Consider the following 23,278-nt stretch of genomic DNA (forward strand, 5'->3'; position numbering starts at 1 on the left):
TGGGAGTGCACATGGAGGTGGGAAGGTGGGAGTGCACATGGAGGTGGGGAGGTGGGAGTGTACATGGAGGTGGGAGTGCACATGGAGGTGGGGAAGTGGGAGTGCACATGGAGGTGGGAGTGCACATGGAGGTGGGAGTGCACATGAAGGTGGGGAGGTGGGAGTGCACATGGAGGTGGGGAGGGGGAGTGCACATGAAGGAGGGGGAGGTGGGAGTGCACATGAAGGTGGGGAGGTGGGAGTGCACATGAAGGTGGGGAGGTGGGAGTGCACATGGAGGTGGGAGTGCACGTGAAGGTGGGGAGGTGGGAGTGCACATGAAGGGGGAGAGGTGGGAGTGCACATGGAGGTGGGAGTGCACATGGAGGTGGGGAGGTGGGTGCACATGGAGGTGGGAGTGCACATGGAGGTGGGGAAGTGGGAGTGCACATGGAGGTGGGAGTGCACATGGAGGTGGGGAGGTGGGAGTGCACATGGAGGTGGGAGTGCACATGAAGGTGGGGAGGTGGGAGTGCACATGGAGGTGGGAGTGCACATGGAGGTGGGGAGGAGCTGAAGGAACGTCTCCTTTCTCCCTCTCCGGGAGCTCAGGATCTGCATTTCCGTCCCCTCGGTTGGCGGAGGCAGCAGGACTGAAGGGACCCAGGCACTTCCAACATGCGGTCGCTGGCTCTGCTCCTGCTCCTCTCTCTGGCAGGTAAGGTTCCCATTTCTTTCCGTCACATTGTGAAGAGACAGGGCAGGATGGAGGGAGCCTGCAGGCTTACAGGTGAAGGAGCGGACGTACGGAGGGCTTGCACGGGCTTCACATGACAAGGAAAGCACAGAATACCGAGATTTATACTTTCCTTTCATTTACTGTTTGTTTGTTTTTTAAATCGTAAAGTGCATTGGGCGATCTTCGGGACTGGAAAGCCAATCTAAAAGTATTAATAAAAACGTAAACGTGAAGATCTTGGAGCTTTGTCATTTGGAACTCAAGTCATTTGGAACCCAAGTCATATTGTACATATAGTATAGAGGCTATATGCCACTTCTATATACCCACATTTAATATTTAATTTTAATTTTATTCATATGTTACAATGTTCCTTATATTATTTGTTTAATCAACTGTTATCTTGTTTCAATGTAAAATAGGGCATTTCCGGCTCTATTCAACCTGTTATCTGGAAACCGATGTGATATCTCGATCGAATGTCGGTATACTAAATAAATAAATAAATAAATAAATAAATAAATAAATAAATACTGGCTAGAGTTCATTTTATTGATAGAAAGAAGCAGACAAATGTGAAAGTATTGATCAAGCACTGCATATAATGAAACTATTCCATGGTCCCCTGGGAGCAAATCCCGAGACCAAAGTGCTCTGTCCACTAAAATTAATTCAGAGCTTCCAAATTAACTGTCATAAGGCATTCAGCCAGTTTGGCAAATAAAAATAATAGTATGGTATTTTTAAAAAATAGCTCAGAGGCTCTGCCTAGATTGGAAAAATAATAGAGTCCCAGTATTCAAGCCCTTAGAGCACCTGCAGCATCTCCCAGCGCACAGCTGTACTACAACTTGCATAACCTCTACTATCCCTCCTAACACTACCAACATCTGGAAGTCTTCTAACATGATGTCAACTTGAATTAATGATAAGGTAGGGAACCACTTCCCCACATGCAGTCATCACACTGATTTATTTAAATATGCTCAAAGAGGATAAAAAAAAACAAAAACCAGAATTAAAGGATGTTAAAGAGAAATTATACAGCAATTACAGAATTGTCATATATGCAGCAATTAAAAAAAAAAAAAATGTTGTTACTGCCTCCACTTTAAAGTGGCTGAAAAGTGGAATATAAACCAAATAAATAAATACTATGCTCTCCCTTCCTTAGGCTTTCCTCCCCAGCAATTTTCTTCATTAAGCTACAGTATAAATGCAAGTCCCCTGTCCCCATCTCTCAGTCACCTTATGTAAACCCATAGCATGAAACATAATATTTACAAGTCATGTACCCTTTCCCATTCCCCCGCCCTGCTCTACTCAGCCATTTCATAAATTTTGCAGTAGCAAATTATAAAAGTTATTTCCCATTATGACCCATATAATATAAGAGAAACTTCAGGTCATGCAGAGCTGCATGACCTGTACAGCAACACATTTTGGGACAGGAATTCCATCTCAGTTTCATCTATGTCTTTGACTCCTGAGTAGCTAAACCTTCTTTGCTATATCTTATTCTTCTTTTGAACATCCCAAGGCACAAGGTTTTCTTTCACATGTCAAGGATCCTCAATTGTTTTTGTCATCAGAACATCCATTCAGATGGATCAGATAATCATTGGGGTTTATTTCCATAACCGAAGCACAGTGAAAGCGGGGAAACCCCAGCAATAATGAATAGATTTGGAATTCAGTCAAGCTGTAAGTGCCTTTAATTTCTTACTTTCCAGAAGAGTAGCTGAGGGTAAATCTGTGGAAATGTTCATATTTATTTATTTATATATTAGAGAATCTTTAAATCTGGCCTTACTCATCTATCTGTCTAGCCTATTAGAATTCACTGAAGGTGTGAGTAAAAATGTAGATAAAGATGAGCTGGTTAATATAAAGCATTTTATAAAGACTGTCATGACAGACTCCTCAGAAAACAATGTCTTACTGTGGATAGGTAACTTAAAAAATGCAAACAGTAAGACTAAATGGTTAGTCTTCCCAATGGAGAGAGGTAAATAGTGGGTGCCTCAGGGATCTGTTCTGGGACTGGTGTTTTAGGTCCTTGAGGGCCACAGTCCAGTAAGGTTTTCGGAATTGCTGCGGTGAATGTGCATGTGATATATTTGCATGCACTGTTTCCATTGTATGCAGATAGAGATCCTGGGAGCTGGACTGGGTTGCAGCCCTCAAGGACCGAGTTTGGGGATCTGTGGTTTAACTAATTCATTAGTGAGCTGGAAAAGGAAGTAATAAATAAAGTGATCAAATTTGCAGATAGCATAAATATATTTAAATTAGTGAAACAGAAGCAGAATGAGGAGCAGTAGAAAGATCTTATAACAGCCCACATAGCAGTAAAGTCTGTTTGTACATTGTACTTATAGATTTTGCTAAGTACTTTCAAAGTGAACTTATGTGCATAAGTTTGTTCTGAAAATCCTCAGGTAATTGATCAAATGTATGCAAAAATTACTTCATATAAAGTTACACTTCTTTCAAGCAGGGCTTAACCTGTGTGACGTAACTTACGTGAACACTTTTTAAAATAAAAAAGTGTGCACATATGTTGCAACTCTGATTATGCACTCACTTTTACATATTGCACTCACCTTTACGTATTGCACACACTTTTACGTATTGCACTCACCTTTACATATTGCACTCACTTTTACATATTGCACACACCTTTACATATTGCACTCACTTTTACATATTGCACTCACTTTTACATATTGAGAACTGGGCCTTTTTCTAAGTCATTTACATCAGGGTCAAAGATAGATCAGCTCTACTGATTTAGTTGAGCTTTATAAGCAGTTAATGTGTCCTGAGTTGCAGTCTTCCTTCAGCAAACCTCCAACATATGGAGAATGTGCTTTTGAAGCTGTAAATTATGGGCAAACCAAGATGCATTATTTTTTTGTTTTTGAACTGTTTGCTTCAGCAGGAGCTAAGGACAGGATCCACTCTATGGATGGGATGGGTGATAGATCTCATGCTGATAATGCCCAGGAATAAGTAATGGCTTTCCCTAGCTCCACCTGGCTAATAATGGTTTATAGACTTTCCCTCCAGGAACTTGTCCAAACCTTTTTTAAACCCAGCTACACTAACTGCCTTTACTGCATCTGCCAGCAATGAATTCCAGAACTTAATTGTGCATTGGGTGAAAAACTATTTTCTCAGATTTGATTTTATTGTGCTATTTAGTAACTTCATGGACTGTCCCCTGGTCTTTTTATTGTTTGAAAGAGTAAACAACTGATTCACATTTACTTGTTCCACTTGGGCATCCTGAGTCAACATCCCAGAAAGCTGCTGCCAGTCACAAGCCTAGCACCGCTAGAAAGGGAAGGGGATGTACACATTTAGGGATGGATTTTAAAAGACTTATGCACGTGAAACCTGGGGTTTACACGCATGTCCGGGTATTACGCGTGCCGGGCCAATTTTCAAAGGGCCCGGCCATGCGTGTAAGTCCCGGGGATAGTGAAAGGGGCGGTCCGGGGGGGGGGGGGGGGGGGCTAGAGGCGCCCAGCACGGTGGCCATTTGCTGCTGTGCAGGAGGATTGTGTGCTGGCAGGGTGCTCAGAAGCAGGCACAAAAGGTAGGACAAGCAATTGGGGGGGATTTGGGATAGGGATGTCAGGCTAGGTTGTTGGGAAGTTCCCTCCCAGTCCGATCCTTAATTGGAGTGGACTGGGAGGGAACTGGGGAAAGCCCCGATGCGTTACCATGCGTAACTGCTTATGTCTTCCCCTCCTTGCGTGTGCCGACCTGGCATTTTATATCATGCGCGTGCCAGCAGTGTTTTAAAATCTACCCTTTATTGTCCTATATACTGATTCTTCCTGTAGGACAGACTTGGATACCCCTATGGATATGTATACGTTAATATACGTTAGTGGATATGTATACGTTAGTATACATTAGTGGTTTAACCTTTCTTTTTGTACAACTTAATTATTTATTGTTATGTTATTTGCTATATTTCTTTATTATTGTAAATGCTGCATGGAACATCCAGATTATAAATTGAAGAAAATAAATAAATAAAACTAACCCTTCTTGCATCTTGATGTGGCTAAAACTAGAGTTTACTAGCTGTAGTTACTGAACCATTTTGCCATTTTGTTTTAAAAAGTGCAGGTTACATGTGCAGCCATGTGTGTGGCAGAAGATGCTGGTACAGTGTGACTAAGTGAAATCAGTCCAACATGGTACACAAGTGGCTGATATGACATTTTTGCTCAGGAAAGTAACAGGTGGGAAGACTGTTTTCCACTCTCTCCAGATGTGCACCTCTTTCTAGGGTCTGTTCAAGCTTGTCCCTCTCTGGGCTCCTCCTTTATATATGTTTATCAGCTCTAGTTCAGGAGCTGCAGAGACTCTTCCCTTCAGCTTCAGGCCAAAAACCCCCCTTTTCCAATATCCCTTCCTTCCTCTTACTGGGAATCCACATCCAGCACTTCTGTCAGGGGCTTGTGAAATCTAAAGAAGCAGAAGCAATATCCTTGCCCCTTCTACTAGAAGTGCAGCCATCTCTAGGGGGCACATCTGGTTCCAAGTTAACCAAGAAGCAGCGAGGCTGGGGAGGATCAAGATGAGTTGCTCAGTAACCATCACAGCCTGCCCAGCAGGGGCCCTCACGGATGCTCTCCAGCCCTGTAAGAACCTCCCTCACAAGATTGAATGTGGAGTCTCCTCTCATCTTTGTAATCTTACCATTGTACTTTCTTCTTCTACTCTTGCCTGCATATCTTTGTCCTGTTCTGTGACTAGGTCCTACTTTCTTTAGACCTTTCTAGCTTTATCTTTGTCTTGTCTCTTTGCCTGGGATCCTTGTTTTGTGCTTATCTTGTCTGCATGTATTCCATGTCTTGTTCTGTCCTGTCTAGGCAGGGCTGGTGCTAGGTTTTTGGCTGCTCAACCTTCCCCCCCCCCCCCCCCCACCCCCTGTGTGATGCTCAAAACCTCCCCCCCCCCCTCCTGTGATTCATTTATCTCCCTCCAGTAATCTAAACTTTAAAATCTGACATTCCTCCCTACCCGGGTCCACCCCCTCTCTCTGGAACTCATGGCCAATGCATGAGTATTAGATGTCCTAGCAGTCTTGTGAGGTGAAAATATCCTTACAGCAACCTGTATATTATATTCTCATGCACTGCTGTGCTGCAAACATATCCATATCTTATTCAGCCTATTGTAATGCACGTTGAATGTGGGCTTGACCCTCAGAAAGCTGTGAGCAAACAATTACAATATAGAAAACAGCACTAACTGCCAGCATTCAAACAATAACAATCTTGCCTATGAAAAAGTAACACTGCAAATATAACACCAGCTCCTAAAATACCATTTCATCTCCTATTAGGAAAACAGAACAAGGCAAGCTGCTATACAACCCTACATAGAAGCTACACACTAGCAGAATACTTCTGTGACACATGCAAAACACTGACAGACCCCCAAATACAGAATAAGGAGACCATAAAGTAGAAAAGAAATGTGCAGACAAAAACTGAACCGGACATCACAAAAAGCCAGACTCTGTTTACAGTGCAACAATGCAAAAACAGAAACCAGCATTCCTCGTAAAATATCCAATCCACTTGAGCTGCTGGTGGGACGTGGTCTGCTGGCAACCCAAAGCTTCTTCTCTACTTAGGCAATCAGCGGACAGATGAGATCCACTGAGCGGACCATGGCCTCACTACTTCTGCTCTTTACGTCTCATCCCTTACCTCACCACCTCATCTCTTCTTTCCCTCACTTTTCACCCCCTTCTCTCACTCCTTCAGTTCTTCCCCCATTTCTGTCCCTCTAGAGATTATTCTCCTTCTCACCCTTACTATCTCAGATGATTCCCCTTTCTCACCTTATTTCCTCATTACCTCAGCTTTTCCCTCTCCCTCCATCCTTTGCTCTTTCCTCCCCTTCCTATGCTTTCACCACTTTCTTCCTCCTCCCCCACCCTCTCACTCAGACACTCCCGGGCTCTTCCTCTTCCTACTCCGTGCTGGGACTCCCTAGCACAGTTTATTAGAGTTGGGATTCTCCATCCTGCAGGAGCAGCATTTGAGTGACATCTCCTACTGTTGCAGACCCAGTCTCGCGGTAGGAAGTGTGAAATCTCGCTGCTCCTCTCATGAGACTAACCCCACAGCAGCAGGAGATGACTTCACTGAGCAGAGGATGTGCTTTTTTTCCCAGTACATCGGATCAAGCGGGAGTTTCGCAAGCTTCCTGCGGCTTTTTCTTTACTTTGGCTGCCTGCAGGGTGGAGTCCTCTGGGTGGCCCTGCAACCTCCACTCCATTTTGGCCACTGGTAGACCCAAACTGCCGCTCCTTGGAGCCACCGCCCTGTGTAAGTGCACAGCTTGCACAGTGTGTTGCGCTAGCCCTCTGTCTAGGGCTTTCTGTAGCCTTCCCTGTTTCCTAGTTGTGCTCCTGACTTGTCTGGGCCTCCCAGTGATCCTTATGTTCCCTGTGGGACTCCCAGTGGCCCTTCTGTGTCCTGTGGGTTTCCTGCAGCCCTGCTATGTCCTGTCTAGGTCTCCCTGTGGCCCTGCTATGTCCTGTCTAGGTCTCCCTATGGCCCTGTTATGTCCTGTCTAGGTCTCCCTGCGGCCCTGCTATGTCCTGTCTAGGTCTCCCTATGGCCCTGCTATGTCCTGTCTAGGTCTCCCTGTGGCCCTGCTATGTCCTGTCTAGGTCTCCCTGTGGCCCTGCTATGTCCTGTCTAGGTCTCCCTATGGCCCTGCTATGTCCTGTCTAGGTCTCCCTGCGGCCCTGCTATGTCCTGTCTAGGTCTCCCTGTGGCCCTGCTATGTCCTGTCTAGGTCTCCCTGCGGCCCTGCTATGTCCTGTCTAGGTCTCCCTGTGGCCCTGCTATGTCCTGTCTAGGTCTAGTTTACCTGTGTATTCCTTGCCCTTCATTCTGTTGCAGTTTTTGTTCTTTCCTTGTCCACTGCCCTGCCTTGTCAGTGCACTTTCTGTTTCTGTGGGTTCCCTACTCTGGATCTTGTGCATCGTCCTCCAGAAGACCTGTCAGGTACCAGCGCCAAAGGGCCCAATTCGAAGGGAAGATGGATGGTCAGGTAGAAGATCTACGCTAATCCTGCCTGCTCCTTCTCCCCCCTGCTTGGGGGTTTCCCCAACTCGGCTCTCGTGGCCCTGATACTTACTTCCTCTGATTTGAGCCAATATTTGTAGAGTTCATGCAACTGATGTCACAGCTCCTGGATGAGTTCCTGCCTTAGCATAGCTTTCAGAATCCTTTTTGATAACTTCTCTCAGTGAGACAGAGTTGTTCACAGATGGAAGCTCTTACTTAATCATAGTCTTTAGTGGCTTCCTGGGGTAAAAATGGAATAAGATCAGAAACTGATTAATTTTATTATAAAATATAAAGTGAAAAATTGTATTAATTTTTTATTTTATTGCAGGTGTAAACAAACTGACATCATATAATATGATCAGTACAAGTAATATTATTTATTTATTTATTTAATTTCTTTTCCTATACCGATGCTCAAGACTAGGTCTTATCGTACCGGTTTACAATGTAACTGAGGGGAAACCAATTAACATCAAGGTAGAAAGTAAAGTTACATTAAACAGGGAGCATAAAACCTGGGCAATGGAAGACAGTACAGAGTTTAAACTAAGAAACAATTAGAGAGAGATAAATATATAAATCAACAAAAACTGTAAGATACAAAAACATAGGTTTATCCTAGGCAGTTATTAGCCTGGTATTGAGAACAACATATCAGAAAAATAACAGTACCAATAAACTTTGTTACTCCAAGTTTTTTTTTTTTGTTTTTTTTTTTATGTAAAACGATTTTTATTGTTTTATCAAGAAAATAATACAACATGGAAGATGGGTGTACACTTCCCCACCATCCCTGATTCCTTAGTACCCACAGAGAAACATCTCCGAACACCCCCCCACTACCTCCCTCCCCCCCCCCCTAGTCTCCCAAGATAGACAATGCAGGAATAAAAGTCCAAGGTCGAAGCCAGTCCGCAGTGTAAGAAGGAAATCCAAACCAGAAGTCACTGGCAGTCCAAGATGTACGGATTACATGCCCTCATTGTAAATCGAACTGCGGATACGCTGTGGTAAGGATTGCAGGTAGACATCCCAAACGTCCATGAATCTCTTCCGGTGGCGTGGAGAAAGACGCATAGAGGCCGCTTCTAGAATCATCAGTCGGTGGAAGCAGTTACGCCAAGTCCAGTAAGAAGGAGGCAAGACCTCACGCCAATGCATCAAAATCACTTTTTTCCCCACTAAGCATGCCTTGTGAATAAATAAGCGGATTCCCCAACCTCGCACACGAAAAGGAGAGATGCAGCCAAAGAGAAGCCACAGGGGGGATATTGGAATGGTCACTCCCAACAAATTTTCCAAGTAATGGACCAAGCGGACCCACAATGAATGAACTGCGGGACACTCCCAAAAAGCATGAGACAGCGTGCCCCGCAGGTTGCCACAGCGGATACATGCAGGGGATGTAGTAAGTCTAGAATAAAATGCCCCCTGCGCTGATATATAGCTTCTCCTGAAAAATTTATATTGCATCTCTCTATAGTATGAGTTCACTGAGAGTTGGGAAATGCGCCGGAAGCCAGCAGCAATAATTCGTCTATTAATAACAAACACCCCATCGCTATTCCACCTCTGAACTAAGATAGAACAAGAGTCCACCTCTGTTAACTGCTGTAACTTTGCGTAATAACGGGACAAAGAGGGTAGCTTTTCTCGGGTGAGAGCAAACAATGAGTCCAATGCGTGAAAGTGCGAGGGTTGTCTAGCATCCGGGGGAAGCGAGGAGACGTAATGCTTCAACTGTAGGTAGGGAAAGACATCAGCTTTAGGAATACCATAGGAGTCCCCCAATTCAGTAAAAGAAAGTAAAGTCCCTTCCGGGGACAAAACATGACCCAATAGGGATGTTACTCCAAGTTTTAAAGTTTCAAATGCAGGCCCCAAATTTGCTCAGATTTTGATCTTATTTATTTTTTATTTTTATTTATTTAAAAGATTTTATATACCGCAAACTGGGCAGAGACCTGACTGGCAAAGCGGTTTTCAAGTAAAAACATACATAATTAAAACAGCAGTACAAACAATGGTACAATGAGACAATCTTTCATGGGACTGATGTCGCCAATGTGTAACTTTAAGAAAATATCTCCAATGAAGCTCTATAGTAATGCATGCAGCCAATGATAATAGAGACCAGGGGTCTATATTTATTTGGTATGGAGAAGTCTACCAGCATCCAAGCAAACCCAGAAGAGGTGTCATTCATATCAGTCAGAAAACTAATTATTCTAGAAATTTCTGCTTCAATCTCCCCTCAGAAGGAGGATGAAAATCTGCAGGCCCACCACATAAAAATATAAGACCACACCCTTACAATTTGGGTGATAAAGATCTGAAACGGAGGTATCTTCAAAAGAGTACTTTACAAATAAAATGCATATCTTTAGGTGACTAAAATATCTAGAGTTGGGCTGATATTTAGACCATGATAATGGCAATCCAAGAAAGTGTGTTCTTATGTTCTTATATTAATTAAGTTGACTTAGATAATAACCATCGCTCTTAGTAGCAACGGTAACATGGAATAGACTTAGTTTTTGGGTACTTGCTAGGTTCTTATGGCCTGGATTGGCCACTGTTGGAAACAGGATGCTGGGCTTGATGGACCCTTGGTTTGACCCAGTATGGCATGTTCTTATGTTCTTATGTGTGGCACAATCCAGCTAATTCTGATAGTCTTATGCTTCATCAGTTGGATCTCTGGTCATATTTGCAGTCCAAAATTCAAAGCAAACAACTTCTTGAGTTCCTTACACAATTACTCAAAGCAGAATGCATAACAAATTACCATGACTTAACTCTAATCAACTGAATCTCAATATTTTTTCAACCAGAAATCAGGCTGTCTTTAATGGGTACAAATATGACAGTCATAAGAACACAATGGAGAAATCTTTATTCAAGTAAAAAATTATGTAATTATGTATATTAAAGATTTCCTACTTGCTGCAGTTTCACCCTAGATTGTAACTGATTCATGATGGATTACCTAGCTTCCCAGGCACCTAACATTATATGATTCATGATGGATTACCTAGCTTCCCAGGCACCTAACATTATATGATTCATGATGGATTACCTAGCTTCCCAGGCACCTAACATTATATGATTCATGATGGATTACCTAGCTTCCCAGGCACCTAACATTATATGATTCATGATGGATTACCTAGCTTCCCAGGCACCTAACATTATATGATTCATGATGGATTACCTAGCTTCCCAGGCACCTAACATTATATGATTCATGATGGATTACCTAGCTTCCCAGGCACCTAACATTATATGATTCATGATGGATTACCTAGCTTCCCAGGCACCTAACATTATATGATTCATGATGGATTACCTAGCTTCCCAGGCACCTAACATTATATGATTCATGATGGATTACCTAGCTTCCCAGGCACCTAACATTATATGATTCATGATGGATTACCTAGCTTCCCAGGCACCTAACATTATATGATTCATGATGGATTACCTAGCTTCCCAGGCACCTAACATTATATGATTCATGATGGATTACCTAGCTTCCCAGGCACCTAACATTATATGATTCATGATGGATTACCTAGCTTCCCAGGCACCTAACATTATATGATTCATGATGGATTACCTAGCTTCCCAGGCACCTAACATTATATGATTCATGATGGATTACCTAGCTTCCCAGGCACCTAACATTATATGATTCATGATGGATTACCTAGCTTCCCAGGCACCTAACATTATATGATTCATGATGGATTACCTAGCTTCCCAGGCACCTAACATTATATGATTCATGATGGATTACCTAGCTTCCCAGGCACCTAACATTATATGATTCATGATGGATTACTAGCTTCCCAGGCACCTAACATTATATGATTCATGATGGATTACCTAGCTTCCCAGGCACCTAACATTATATGATTCATGATGGATTACCTAGCTTCCCAGGCACCTAACATTATATGATTCATGATGGATTACCTAGCTTCCCAGGCACCTAACATTATATGATTCATGATGGATTACCTAGCTTCCCAGGCACCTAACATTATATGATTCATGATGGATTACCTAGCTTCCCAGGCACCTAACATTATATGATTCATGATGGATTACTAGCTTCCTGGTATTCTATAGACCTGTTTAGTTCAAGATTTCACCTGTGCTTATGACAAGTCAATAATTTCATACTCTTTATGGGAATGATACCCTAATATCAAATGTCTTTGCATTGAATAGGTGAGATGCTGTCTGCTCAGGCTACACTGCAGAGTGACTGCACAGAATTGGAGAATCTGTGTCTGAAAGATTCTACTTGCAGCACCAGCTACAAGACCCTGGAAAATTGTTCCACTAATGCCTTCACATGGCATACATTAGAACCTGATTGCCATAAAGCAGTAGTAGCCCTTCAGCAAAACCCCTTATTGCATTGCAAGTGCCATCGACATATGAAGAGAGAGCAGCACTGCCTGAAGATCTACTGGACTATTCACTCGCTCGTGACACAGGGTAAGGTTAACAGCACTCTTCCCATTTTTTGCTTTCAGATTGGCCAGTGTCAGCTGGAATGCTGGGTTGGATGGAACCTTGGTCTTCGTATGAGAGGAAGAAGAAACTCTAGGAGAAAGCGAGAGGAGGAGGTTTAAGAAAGTGTAGGGTGGATGTGCTGGGGAGAAGAGAGTGACTGGTGAGGACTTAGGGGTTGTGCTGGTGGACCCTTGGACCGAGGGGGAGTTGATGCTACCTGTGGGGAGGAGCCCTACAGGTCCCCAGCACAGGTAGGCAAGGCTGATGAGGAGCAGAGACCCCGCTGGAGCCTCACCACTACCAGCCTACGTTCTCCTTAGGTTAAGCCCTCGAGTACCAGGGGCCGGCTGGGCTTACGTGGGGTCTCTGCAGCGATGGAAGTCCTGGAGAAGGAGAGGGGCTGGAGAGTAGGCCAAGTTCAGGAACAGACAACTAAGTATGACAGCAGGTCCCAGGCAAGGGTCGAGGCAGGCAGCGTATCTCATGGTTGGGTTCCAGGCATGAGTGTTAGGAAATGCGGACCCTTGACCCAAGGTGGAGTTGTTGCTACCCCACCATCGGGAGGCAAGGCTGGCTGGGAGCAGAGGCTAACAGGAAATTCGCCAGTACCAGTCCACATTCCCTGCAGGTTGAGCCCTTGGGTGCTGGGGCCGGCTGGTCTTAAGTCAGGTCCAATTCAAGGTCGAGGGCAGACTGCACGAAGCGAGGATAGAGTCCAGTCTGAGGACGTGGTGCCCTTGAGGAGGAATAGAAGCAGGCACCGAAGCACGAGGTGCTGCAACAGTTCCCGGGGCACTATAGCAGGATCATGTGGGACAGACCCCATGGAGCAAGAGTGCAGAAGCAGGAACCTGTGGAATTGACTGAAGCAGGCTCTGTGGAGCGGAGATGTTGTAGCAGGATCTTGCGAAGTAGAAGCGCTGAGGCAGTCCCCGAGGAGCAGGAGTGCAGTAGCAGGATCCCGTGATGTAGAAGCGCTGAGGCAGACCCCGAGGAGCGGGAGCACAGAGAGCGGGTCCCATGATGTAGAAGCATGGGGCAGACTCCGTGGAGCAGGAGTGCAGAAGCCAGATTCCGTAGAGCGGGAAGCAAGGCAGGAACAACAGGTCCGGAGTGCTAGGGCCAAAGCAGCAAAGCAGGAACCAAGTAACTCGTTGCCAAGTCAGCTAGTGGAGGAGAGAGGCCATCCTTAAATATCCCGGAGGGTTTGATGTCATCAGCCGGGGACGATCCTGAAGTTCCCGCCACTGGCCCTTTAAAAGGCGGGCTGGTGGCGTGCACGCGCACCTAGGCAAGGCCAAATACGGAACCCTGGTTGGCAGCATCCCAGTCGCCATGTGAAGTCCCAGAGGCTCGGTGGAGTGAGACGGGGGTGGGCTGGCTGTGGCCGCGAGAACACCCGGAGCAAGGAACAAAGTAGACATGGGGTGAGTTGTTCCAGCTGCGGGTGTAACAAAGGATTGAAGCAGGTGGCGTATCTCGTGGTCGGGTTCCAGGCGAGAGTCGAGAAAGGCGGCGTATCTCGTGGTTGGGTTCTAGGAAAGGGTTGAGGCAGGCGGTTTATCTCGTGGTCAGTATCTGGTCCAAAGTCAAAGCCAAGGCAATCCAAGAAACAAGGGAGAAGGCAAGGAACTCAGGAATTCAGGAAGCAACATATACTGCTAGGAGCGAGGAGACCTATTCCCAAGGCAGAGGCTGGAAGCAGGATCCAGGTGATGTCATCTGAGAGGGCCGGCAGCACTTTCCCGCCGCAGGCCCTTTAAATGAGCAAGGAAGGCACGTGCGTGTGCCTAGAGGGAGTTCCCACGTCAGAAGAGGTCGGTGGTGTCCCAGCTGCAGAAAGAGGCGAGCCGGCAGTGTCGGTGGAGCTTGTGTCGGGCTGGCAGCCCGAGGCCGAAGGCAGCACTGTTCATCGGCAGTGGCTCCCTGCTGTCGTTAGGGAACCTGGGCCCGATCCTGCCTCAGAGCGGCGTCGGGTAAGGGAAGTCAGCCATAGAGTCCTGTGGCCAGCAAGCGCAACATTAGGGACAAGAGAGGGGAAAACTACAATATGGATGAGTTTGACTGGAGGTAGGGGAGTTGTGTGGACAGGTTGCAAGGGAAAAGATCAGTTCAGTGAGAAGATACTGGTGGGACTTTCAGTGCTTCCCTAGCTCTTCTTTTGCCCATATGTATCCTCCCCATTGATATATGGGCAGTCTAATATGGAGACTATTGCTCAGACTTTGGTTCACTCAGTTTACCCAGAAGCCTTCATTGTCTGTGGCCTACCTGCAACTCTGGCCATAGAAAAAATCTTTAACTGACCTTAGATTCAAGACTTTGGAAGACATCTGGAATGCATTTAGGCTCTTCAAAGCCTATGCTAGAAGGTCATGAGGTTACAGAGGGCAAATGGCTGAGGCCACATTCTCAGGCTACCGTCTCCAATTGAGGGGCCCAACTGAAATCAGAGTTTCCCAATGCCCCATGAGGATGGAAAACAGATTGAAAAGATTGACAGATTGACAGGACAAAGGACTATCAGAAGATGCTGCACACATCTGGCAAAAGCAAGGCGGGTCTTTAAGGGGGGGGCCTTAACTTGGGTGGAGAGGTTTCAGGTTAAAGTAGCTTTAGTTTATCTTATTTCACTATGTCATACTGCGTAAGGGATTATCATCATAGACTCATAGGCATCTCTGTACTATTTAAACCTATAAAACACAGCCCTCATGATATACTAGGAGAGAGACAGGCGTTAATGCTCTACCTGTGTTGTCGGTCTGGCTGTCTTTATCGTCCGAGGATATGCAATAATAAATTTATATTTGCTCCTACTAAATTCTGTGTAATATCCTTGTGTCCTATATATGCAGAGAAGCGCCTTTACAAAGTGAGGTAATTTCAACATCATGTCCACACCAACCGCTCTGCTTTGGACATTAAAATATAGCCTAACATAGTAAATGTCAGCAGAAAAAGACTAAATGGTCCATTCAGTCTGCCCAGCAAGTTAACTGTAGTAGCAACTTCCGCTCTGTGTTTGTTACCCCCAAATCTTCTGTTAAGGGTAGAAACTGCTTCTCCGTACAGGTTATCCCCATGCCTTCTGTTAAAGGTAGTAATTGCCATTCTGTGAAGGTTACTCCTAAGTAGAATGTTGTACCTAAAATTAATATAGGTTAAGCCTCTTTCTTCATTTCCAACCTCTAGCCTTTGGGATTTACAGTGCTTATCCCATTCCCTTTTGAATTCCATTACTATTCTCGTTTTCACCACCCAGATGTTCCAGGCATCCACTACCCTCTCTGTGAAAAAATATTTCATGATGTTGGATCTCAGTTGTGCCCCTTAGAGTTTCATATTGCTATCCTTAGTTCTACAGTTTCCTTTTCAACAGAAAAGATCTGATGTCTTGCATCATTAAACCTTTCTTTCATCTGAAGGTCTGGCCAGTTGCGTCTATCAGCAGCCATGCTTTTTTTTTTTTTTTTTGCTGCAGGACATGGATGAGTAACGTGTTGAGTTCAGTATCCCCAATCATTTTGAAAAGTTTACTCCTATGAATGTGTAAATGCTAGAATTAGAAATTCAGAAAAAGGGTAAAAAGATGTATCTGACACTAAGATAAGTCAAAACAAAAAAGATACATATATAGTAATAATCAAACAATATTACATCAATAAACATTTTAAATCACTTCTAAGCAATATCACAAAAAATCATAAGCTAAACAATAATACATTAACTCATTTCATTAAACATACAATCAAAAAAAGTATTATTGAAATAAAACAAACCAAAAAGGGCCCATACAGACTCACACAACCATTTGAACAGTCCCTAAAAGGCAATGTTGCAAACGACGTGAGCATGGGCCCCTCTTGCTGTGGTGAAAAAGATGCAACCTCAATGGGCTGGGCTCTAAAGTTTGCGCCAACGGTGGGCCTGTGCAAAGCGAGTCTTTGCACAGGCCAGACTATGACAGAGCCCAAAAGTCTATATGAAGACAAGCTGTCGCAGAAGACTTGCTGGAGGCAAGGCTGATGGCTAGAGACAAGACTGATGACTTGCACAGAGTGGAGCTGCAGACTGGAATGAAGCAAAGCAGAAGATGGAATACGAGCTGGAGCCTGAGAGCTGACGGCTGAAGTGGAGCTGAAAGCTGATGCTGAAGACTGAAGAAGAACTGAAGACTGAAGAGTGAAGCAGGACTGAAGATTGAAGACTGAAGCAGGACTGAAGCAGAAACAAAGCGGGAGGAACGGGAACAGGCACGAAGCTTGGAAATTGGATCCAGGCAAGACAAAGAACCAGGTGACCTTGCTGAGGCGAGGCTGAAGTGACCAAAGAGCCCTTTTATAGGGCAAGCGCAATGACATCATCCAAGGGTGCTGCGGGATTTTCCCGCCATGGGCCCTTTAAAGGAAGCTATATCGCGCACATGTGCACCTAGAAAAGAACAGGAGCGTGGTGGCAACTGACGTGCATTGGTGGTGTTTCCCTGCCGCAGAGAGAGGCAGTGTCGGGCTGGTGGCATCGAGGTGAATGAAGCTGCTCATGGGCCCATCCTGCAGGCAGCGAACATAACAGGCAACTGCAATGTTATCAAAATCTAAATATGATGATCAATCTGACGATGGTGTCACATATTGTTCTCACAAAAGGATCAATCCCTTAGGAATCTTATTAGAATTCATGGCTCGCAGGATAGCCCCGTGAGCCACTGCACTCACCCTAATGCTGCTGGCAAGCTCTGAATTCAACATAGCATGGATGCCGCTGAGCAAGCCTCAACATGCTATGTTGCCTACATCCTGTCTCCTCCTAAGGCATGTGCAACTCTTGCTTTAGAGGGCCCACGGCGGGAAAATCACCAAGCGCCCTCTGATGACGTCAAAAGGCCCTTCCTATATAAGGACTCCTTGGACTGCTTACTGGTGCCTCGGCAATGGGTCTCCAGCATCTTGTTTCACATTTGTTTCTGCTTTCCTGGTTCTTGTGTTCCTGTTGTTCCAGCTTTGCCTTGTCCAGCCTTACCTCATTTGTCCTTGCCTCATCCAGTCCTGTATTCTCTTACATGTCTTGTCCGTTTCTCCTTGCCGCATCCAGTGTCTTCATCCAGTCTGGCCTGATCTCTCTCTGACTTGTTGCTTTGGATCGGACCACGTTTGCCTGCCACCTGGATCAGATCTCTTGCTTGAATCTGACGATATTTGCCTGCAGTTTGCCCCAACCTAGGTCTATGTGTCTCCTGCTTGGACTCTTACTCTCTTCACTGTCCTAGGGAATCACCTAAGTCATGCCAGCCACCAGAACCCAAGGGCTCAACCTGTGTGGAAGTCGGCTGTTATAGGTGAAGCTGTAGACTGTCCTGTTACTAGGTGGGTTTGCTAGTGCCAGCATAGGCCTTGTAAGTTCACCTACAAGGCTGCATCAACTACACTGCAGGACAAAGGGCTCACTTCCATGCCAATCATTACAAATATGATGTTAAAAGCATGCATTTATCTTCCAAGAAAGACCACCAGATAAAATATCAAATGATAAATATTTCTCTGCCAGAGCAATCAATCTCTTGAAATAAAATATTATTCAAAGTTCAAGAGAAGTTTGAGCAGAAATGCACAAATAGTTCTCTCTTACAAAGAGCCAAAAAATGGCCACATTTTAAAGAAGCATCAAGGTCATCCACTTATCCAGCAATTATATAATTATATAGAATTCATCATCTGGAGAGCACACACTAGAACAAGAAAACCAACATGTTTCACCAATCGGCTTCTTCATTGGTATAACAAATGTATCACATATTGTTGTAATTCTTAGGTGTGTCTTGGTCCAACAGCTTCTTCGTCTTCCTTGATCATCACCTCCGATGTTTTCAGTATATACATTGTAATGGGAGGTACATCCCATTACTCAGATTAAAGGGGAGTGAAGAAAAAGAAGAAGCCAGTGTAGGCAGAACTAGAGGTGGAGGAGGGGATAACCACACCGCCCAGAGAGCCACAGGGCTGAGAGAAAAGGAGACTGTGCAAGACCAGGAACCAGGTGATGACCTGATTGAGAAAGAGCCCCTGGGTTAAGTTACAATGAAATAGGGACCAAAGGGGACTAGGTTTAGCGGATTCAAAATTATACAATGTGACCTGCAACCTGCGCCATGTGGCAAACTGGTTGTTGGGAACCAATTTTTATACCCCCACTGAGCTTTCGTATAACAACTTGGGGTACCTATTACACTCGTCTTTGATGGACATCCTGAATTATTTGAGAGACGGTCTCCTGGTTACGCCTCTGATTTTATCATGGTGCTATTTTTGAGCTTACTTAAAGTTAAAGAGTAATGTCTCCCATTTTTTACCTTTGGTGGGCAATGCAAAATTTTTGGGTGACCAAGGGACTTTACCTGATTGCCCAGTTCCTGGACGAAGAGGACAGTTTTAGACCATTCCCGTCTTTAGTGGAGGAACTTGGATTAGATACCAAACACTACTTCGCCCACCTACAAGTTAAGAGTTACATCAAGACTTTCCGGGTGCAGGACTTGAGGGGGGGGGGGGGGGAAAGACAAACGGACATCACTATTGGATATATTTCATGTTGAAGATCTGTGTAGACATCTCTTGGATTTTCAGTCACCCATTGATTTTGGGCCTCTTTTATCCAGTTGGAAGTCTGAACTTCCCACAGATCTGAATGAACCCCAATACACTCTTTGCTTTAAGCGTACAGCATCTCTTACTTGCAATGTTGACCTGTGGGAGGTTTCTTATGCGGTACTATTACCCGCAAATGCTGGCTTTTTACATGAAACTCGTGACCTCTGCAGTGTGTCTAAAATGTAATCACATGCCTGGTCATTTAGGACATCAGTTTTGGGGATGCTCTACAATTGCTTCTTTTTGGAGATTGTAATTTAATATATATGCCAGGTCACAGGGATATTGTTGCCCCTTCATACCAGTGTAGTACTTTTTGATAACCCTCGGGGAGTAGCTTTGGGGCAGAGTTTTAAAAGGCTTTGGATACGGAAGGTATTACTGCTTGCAAAAAAGTCTATTTTGTGTTATTGGGTCAGCAAAGACACCCCGAATCTCACCCATTGGAGAAATCAAATACATTTTAAGTGTATCGGTGAAAAGTATGTTGAAAACACTGATTTGACTAAGAAACATAAAACTGTCTTACTCGTTTGGGATGCATATTTACAATCATTACCACATTGGGCAAGGAGCCTTGTCCTCAATGATGGTTAAGTTTGTTATTCAATTTTGTCTGTAATTGTTGACTGGGATATGCTGGAAGGTGGGGGTGGGTGGGAGAGGAGGGCAACTTATATGGGGTACGATGTAATGGTACATGTACCCATCTGGGGACACTGGGAAGAGTCAACCAGTCATACCCCATTCTGTTTCTGTTCCTCTTTGAATATATTTATTTTTATTTATTTTAAAGTTTTTCTATACCGTCATTAAGTTATTTACCATCATAACGGTTTACTATAGGGCACAAATAGAAGAAAAAAATAGTAAGAAAAAACTTTACAATGAAGGTGACATTAATAATTGGTAACAATTGAATCGCTAGAAACTATTTGATTTCTGACGTAAGATGTCTATTGGTACCTGTCTCGTGGGTGGGTACTTACGGTTTTAATGTTATTTACGCTTAACAGTGAGGTAAAGATAATTTCCAGGTTGGTACCTGGAGATTAGGTGTTAGGTGCTTTATGCTTAAAGTGCTATGTACCTGATTTTGTTGAAAATTAATAAACACATTTAAACATAAAAATGCTCCTGCGAGGAAAAAACAGTTTTCCAAGTAGTCCACCAGTTTGCCCAGTTCATATCAAGGTGTTCAAGACCCCTCTGGTTCTTTATCCTGCAAGCCCCCCTCTTGACTCTGAATCCTCACGCTGTGCTGAACAACCTACAACTCAAGATGTTGAGATTTTCTCCTCATCAGGACCAGAAGTGAAGTTACTCAGATAAGCAGCCGACGTGTGCCATGAACACCCCAGAACACCCATGCCACACCCCTTTTCCGCCCCCTTCTTCTTGACACGCACACAGGTCTGTCCGTGCGTACCTCATGGCTTTCTAAAATGCATGCTCCTCGCGCAAGGCCCACACATGTACGTAAGTGGCTGTTTTTGTGTAATGGTTTTAAAATCGACCCGTAAGTATACTTAAGTTGAAGAACATCATGTCATGTTTTGTTACCTTAATATTTAGAGTAGAAGGAAAACCACTGAATAGTTCTCTCCTGTTCCCTTTTTCTAGGGTACTTTGATCTGGAGACCTCTCCCTATGAAGACGTAGTGATTGAACAGGCTAGGATTGCTGACTATACTCAGCTGGCAGCACTGGTATCTGGTATACTTCAAAAACATTTCTATGAAACTTTGTGATATGGCTTAACCATAGACTCACTGCAGAGATAGAAACTTTCTTTATGAAAATTGTATAGATGAAAGAATTTGCCTATAAATTACCTGTTACTACAATCTCTTTGAAGAATTTCCTGTTCTTGAAGGCAACGAGGATGTGAATTGGCTTAACTAGTTATGTGAAGGACTAGTAATAGCAGTTTATCTAAGTTATACACATGAGACCCACATTCCAAATGGATCCAGGTCTCTGTGGTTCTTTTTATATAAAAGGTGTGCATAAGCTCTGCCTTCAATTAATATAGGTGGTTCTGCAGGTGAGCGTGGTGCAACAAATAACCTCTATAGGGGGAGAGTAAAACTGATCTTCTCAAGTGAAGAGGAGTCTTTTAAAAGTCTGCATTTGGAACTCAGGGGAATTAGACTTATTCTGGGGTTCTGCTAAATTCACTAGAGGCCTCTGGCCTTATTTGTCTTGCTGTTGATGAACTCCTAGGCACTGATGCCTACTTTCTTCTCAAAGAGCCCTAGTAGGAAGCATGGACACAGATATCAGCAAGAACCAATTGTTTTTTTCTAGGATAATCTTCAACTTGATTGAGTCAGTGCTCAGGAGTGAGTAATCTTTGGGTTATCATGGGAGATTTGATGTATGATGTTACAGGACTAAAGGATGTTTGTTTGTCTGGTCAGTGAGGGATAGACGTATTTTTATTGCCCTGGCTGCTATACTATTATCTATGCTGAATATCTTTTGACAACTTTCCAGTTAAGTTTAGCTGGATAATTTTCCATTAATGTTTTTCTGAAAATTGACCTCTGTATTTCTTATTGTTATCTTTTTCAGACTCAGACTGGGCTGGGGATGGAGCAAATCCTTGTGTGAAAGTAGCCCGTGTCTGCAGTGTGGACAAAAGGTGCAGCAAACACCGCACAGATTATGTGTCTATCTGCAGTAGCTTAGACGCTGGGGGGTCTTGTAATCGGCACAAATGTCACCGATACCTACGTCAATTCTTCCAAAAGGTGCCTGAAGACTTTACCAAAAGGATCTTGTTTTGCCCTTGTCAGGATCCCTCGTGTGCAGAACGCAGACGTAAAACCATTGTCCCAGATTGTTCCTTTGAGGCAAAATCTAAACAAAACTGCCTGCAATTGGTGGACACCTGTCACAGAGACAACGTGTGCAGGTAGGTGTTCTGGACTCTAACTACTTTATTGATTAAACTCAAAGGTCTCTCCCTTTCCTGAAATTTGGGTAGTGCTAGCTGAAATACTAAGGAGCACAGAATTTTACTTGCATAAATAGATTTGCAACAGAATGGACACGTTGGAAGGAGTGGAGAGAATGAGATGGGATTTAAAGAAGCTGGAAGAGTGGTCGAAGATATGGCAGCTGAGTTTCAATGCCAAGAAGTGCAGAGTCATACATATGGGGTGTGGAAATCCAAAAGAAATGTATTCGATGAGTGGTGAAGGGCTGATGTGCACAGAGCAGGAGAGAGACCTTGGGGTGATAGTGTCTAACGATCTAAAGTCGGCAAAACAATGCGACAAGGTGATAGCTAAAGCCAGAAGAATGCTGGGCTGCATAGAGAGAGGAATATCGAGTAAGAAAAGGGAAGTGATTATCCCCTTGTACAGGTCCTTGGTGAGGCCTCACCTGGAGTACTGTGCTCAGTTCTGGAGACCGTATCTCCGAAGGGACAGAGACTTATAAGGAATCATAATAGTAATAATAGAAGGGGAGTAATGAAATAGAATAATAAGGAAAAAAATAATCATTATAATGAGGAAAAGTAAAAAGTATAATGAAGAAAAATAAATGGATAATAGTAATAGGAAATATATGTGGGTGATAAGAAGTAAAGAAATAATGTAATTCCCACATGGTGCACGCTGTAGAAATATGAGGTAGGGATATCATTTTAGACTTGAAATAGAGAATGTGTGTGTGTGTGTGTAACTATCTTTTTCCTAGTCTGAAAAGTGAAAGTGTGATCACTGATTATCTGGTATCTCATATGGTTCCAGAGATGGGGGCTGTGGGAGGTTTTGCAAGTGCATAGCTTTACGGCGAGACATTTCCCGTGTGTGTTGCTTCTGTCGAGCACAGGTAGGGCAAGAACTTACCTACAGAAGTACATTTTTCCTTACTTGAGGCCACCAATAGTACCTGGTCAATAACTCCAAGGTCCGGGCGATGCCGGGATGACCAGCAGTTAGCGAGTCGAGGGCCCGTGATAGTACTTCCTTGCGCAGACGAGTAGGCAATACCGTCTTGCCTAAAGGCACAGCCATTGAGGCTGCCAGGAGACTTTGGCCGGGTCTAAGATGTACTGAGTTGGTTTGGGGGTGTCCTCAGTCTCAGCGGTGCGAGAGAGGGCGCCAACCCGAACATTCTTACATGTTGGCCGGTAGCGAAAAAGGAAATTGAAGCAGCTAAAAAATAAAGACCAGCGAGCTTGCTGAGGGTTAAGGTGTTGGGCTCGACACAGAAACTCCAAGTTCTTATGGTCAGTATAGACAATTTCAGGA

General features: G+C 44.2%; 1 protein-coding gene across 3 annotated transcripts in view; it reads left to right on the top strand.

Moving 5' to 3' along the window:
* The first annotated feature begins 608 nt into the window (after window positions 1-608).
* The window catches only part of GFRA3 (GDNF family receptor alpha 3), a 52,686-nt gene continuing 30,016 nt past the window's right edge, over window positions 609-23,278 (top strand). For all 3 annotated transcript variants that reach the window (XM_029583962.1, XM_029583963.1, XM_029583964.1), the window contains exons 1-4: window positions 609-697; window positions 12,073-12,345; window positions 20,634-20,726; window positions 21,588-21,930. In XM_029583962.1, coding sequence (XP_029439822.1) covers window positions 658-697; window positions 12,073-12,345; window positions 20,634-20,726; window positions 21,588-21,930 — 749 coding nt within the window. In that variant the 5' untranslated portion in view covers window positions 609-657. The remainder of the gene's footprint in view (window positions 698-12,072; window positions 12,346-20,633; window positions 20,727-21,587; window positions 21,931-23,278) is intronic.

The sequence above is a fragment of the Rhinatrema bivittatum genome, chromosome 18, assembly GCF_901001135.1.
Source record: "Rhinatrema bivittatum chromosome 18, aRhiBiv1.1, whole genome shotgun sequence".
Classification (NCBI taxonomy): Eukaryota; Metazoa; Chordata; class Amphibia; order Gymnophiona; family Rhinatrematidae; genus Rhinatrema; species Rhinatrema bivittatum.